The 3371-nt window shown below is 50.1% G+C and overlaps 1 protein-coding gene across 1 annotated transcript in view; it reads right to left on the reverse strand.

The window, feature by feature from the left end:
- The window catches only part of SLC5A11 (solute carrier family 5 (sodium/inositol cotransporter), member 11), a 44531-nt gene that overhangs the window by 24926 nt on the left and 16234 nt on the right, over nt 1-3371 (reverse strand). Inside the window, exons 4-5 of the mRNA XM_014536261.1 lie at nt 1134-1238; nt 78-137 (exon numbers count right to left, since the gene is read on the reverse strand). Coding sequence (XP_014391747.1) covers nt 78-137; nt 1134-1238 — 165 coding nt within the window. The remainder of the gene's footprint in view (nt 1-77; nt 138-1133; nt 1239-3371) is intronic.

Genomic DNA, 3371 nt, shown 5'->3' on the forward strand with positions numbered 1-3371 from the left:
CTGGGGGAGGGAGGGAGTGCAGGCTTGGCCCTTCCCAAAGGCCTCCCATTCTGTGCCCGCGGCGCCCTCGGACTCACCTGGCCTGCAATGTAGATGGGGAGGAAGATCCAGGCGAGCGTCAGCACGGAGAATATGCCCTGCGGAGGACACGGAGTCGGCTGGCCGCCAGGCGCCCGGGAGTCCTGCGCCCCCTCCCGTAACCTGGTCTGCTCGGCTCCGCGTCTGTCCGTCCGTCTCTCACTGGCTGAGTGGCTCACCCTCCCGGGACGTCGTATTTCCATGTTTGGATGGGAGAGGGGATGACGTAGGGACAAATGGAGACAGCCACGTCTTTGTGGATGCTAGCACAGTGTCCCCTAAACCTCACGTCATCCCCCTTCATCCGAGGGCACTCCCTCCCCCCCATGGAGGGGTCAGGAGGTGCTGGAGGTCAGGCAGGCGCTGAAGGGGGGGGGGGCGACGCTAGAAGAGCCCCCCTTGCACCTTTTACAAGCATTAACCCCTCATCCTCACAACGTCGCCACGTGGCAGGGGCTGTTACTATCCCCGTTTTAGACACGAGGCTCCGAGGCTCCCAGAGGTTAAGCCACTTGCCCGAGGTCACACAGCTGGCAAGCGATGCAGCCAGGATGCCAACCCAGGCAGCCTGGCTCTAGTCTGTACTTGAATCCCACGATGTAATGAGTCAGTGCACAGAGAAAGCACTAAAAAGCTACTCATTATAAAGATGAAGTCACTTTAATGAGCGCACCCCCTCCGCAAATCAGGCGGAGCCCGCTACTCAGAGAGCAAATCAGGCCGAGCCCGCTACTCAGAGAGCGTCCTGCCTGGTGTTCGTGGCGGGCAGCCGGCCCAGGGCCACTGGGCGCACGGGCTTTGTGATGCCCGCGGCATCAGGCCGCCAGGGCGGACTCCAGCGCTTTCCCCGCACAGTCTCCCCCATCAGGCAGACAGACCCCGGGCAGGAGGCCGAGACTGGTAGTCAGACTGACTTTGCTGGCCTGGGTGCCGGATGCTCCCTGTTCGTGTTTCGGAAAGCACCGCTCTGGTTTTAAAGGTGAGGCACGCACACAACGGCCCCCAGATCTCCCTGTCCGGCGGAGAGGGCTGCCCACTGCGTGGTGAGTACTCACACTAAACTCATAAGCAGCTACCGAAATGCCCACCGCAGCGCCCGACCCCGCCAGGCCCACGAAATGTCCACTTCCTATGTTGCTGGCAAACAAGGACGCACCCACCTGTGGGGAGACGGACAGGTTATACGTTGGAGACAAGTTCTGGGCACCTCCCTGCCCCCCTCCCTCCCTCCATGCTCTAGAGAGGACAGAGGAGAAGGGAGAAGGCAGGGCTACCCCTAGCGTATCTGGCACCTTCTCTTCAAATTAGAAAAGACTCTTTCCCCAAGACTCTTACTTCCACTTATCATAAATCAGCATAATAAACATGCAAACCTATGTAAATTGTGCCTCCTAGGGCTGTGCAGTACACGCACGCGGCCTCCCTGGGAGAAGGATGCCGGGTGTTGAGGAAGTGCGGCCCATGAGAACCAGGAGGCCTGTGTCATCCCAGCTTTGCTTCCAAAGTAGCAAAGCAGAGAGCCGGCCTCCGGTAGAACTCTAAGCGGCCGGGACTGGACTTGATGACCCCATCCCTGGTCTCGGTTGATTGGACCGATAGGCCTGGGCACCCAAGCTGGGCGGGTGACATTCTCTCTCCTGGGAATCTGGAACTGGTCCCTCAGACTGAGCGTGTGTCACCGGGTGGGGGTGGGTGGGGGCATGTCCAGGTCTGTGCTCATCCCTGCCACTCTGCTGAGGGAAAGGGGCATGACAGAGACCTGACCAGGTGAGCACTGAGCCAGAGGGTGGAGGTGAAGATGGAGACAGGGTAGAAATGGGAGGGGGGGGGGGGGGTAAGAGGGAGAGGGAGACAGAGCTGTCTGAGAGGCTCCGGGGCCTCCTGTGGACCCTCTGGCTTTCATCCAGTTCTATTCTATTGATCTATCCTTACGCCTCTACCACGTTTTTTCCTGATTAGTGTCATTTTGTAGTAAGTATTGAAACCAGGAGATGTGAATCCTCTAACTTCGTTCTTTTTCAAGATTGTTTTGGCTATTCTGGGTCTTTACATTTCCACCTAGATTTTTGGACCTGCTTGTCAACTTCTGCAACAAAAAAAAAAGGCAGCTGGAACGTTGAATCTCTCAAGCAGTTTGGGAAATATTACCATCTTAACAATATTAAGTCTTCAAACCAATGAACACAGGCTGTGCTCCCAATTTTTCAGTCCTTCTGTGACTAAAGAAGAGTTTGTGAAGGATTAGTGTCTTTATTCAGTGAGTCCAACATCTGGGCTTCTTCAGGGCCACTTTCAATGTTTCAGTGTATATATTATACTCCTTTTGTAAAACTTCCTATTTCATTCTTTTGATACAATTGCAAATGAAATATTCTTAATTTTATTTTTAAATTATTAATTGCTAACATATAAAAATGTTGACCTTTTATATTGATTTATATGTTGATCTTATATCTGCACTTACTGAACTCATTTATTAGCTACAGTATTTTTTCTGGGTTACTCAGAATTTTCTATTTTCAGGATCATGCCATCTGCAAACAGAGGTAGTATTATTTGTTCCTCTTCAATCTGGATGGCTTTTATTTATGTGTGTGTGTGTGAGTTGCCCTGGCTAGAACCTCCTGTAAATCTTGAATAGAAATGGTAGGAAGGGACATCCTTGTCTGGTTCTTTATATTGGGGGGAAGCTCTCAGTCTTTCATAATTAAATATAATGTTAAATGTTGGTGGAAAAGAGGACCACACCAAGACACATCATAAATAAAATGCCAAGAGCAAAAGACAAAGAGAGAATCTTAAAAGCAGCAAGAGAAAAAAAGTCAGTTACCTACAAGGAAATACCCATACGACTGTCAGCTAATTTCTCAACAGAAACTTTGCAGGCCAGAAGAGAGTGGCAAGAAATATTCAAAGTGATGAATTCCAAGAACCTACAACCAAGATTACTTTATCCAGCAAAGCTATCATTCAGAATTGAAGGTCAGATAAAGAGCTTCACAGATAAGAAAAAGCTAAAGGAGTTCATCACCACCAAACCAGTATTATATGAAATGCTGAAAGGTATCCTTTAAGAAGAGGAAGAAGAAGAAAAAGGTAAAGATACAAATTATGAACAACAAATACACATCTATCAACAAGTGAATCTAAAAATCAAGTGAATAAATAATCTGATGAACAGAATAAACTGGTGATTATAATAGAATCAGGGACATAGAAAGGGAATGGACTGACTATTCTGGGGGTGGGGGGGAAAGGGTGTGGGGGGTGCGGGAAGAGATTGGACAATAATC

Source organism: Myotis brandtii, unplaced genomic scaffold, assembly GCF_000412655.1.
Source record: "Myotis brandtii unplaced genomic scaffold, ASM41265v1 scaffold158, whole genome shotgun sequence".
Taxonomy (NCBI): domain Eukaryota; kingdom Metazoa; phylum Chordata; class Mammalia; order Chiroptera; family Vespertilionidae; genus Myotis; species Myotis brandtii.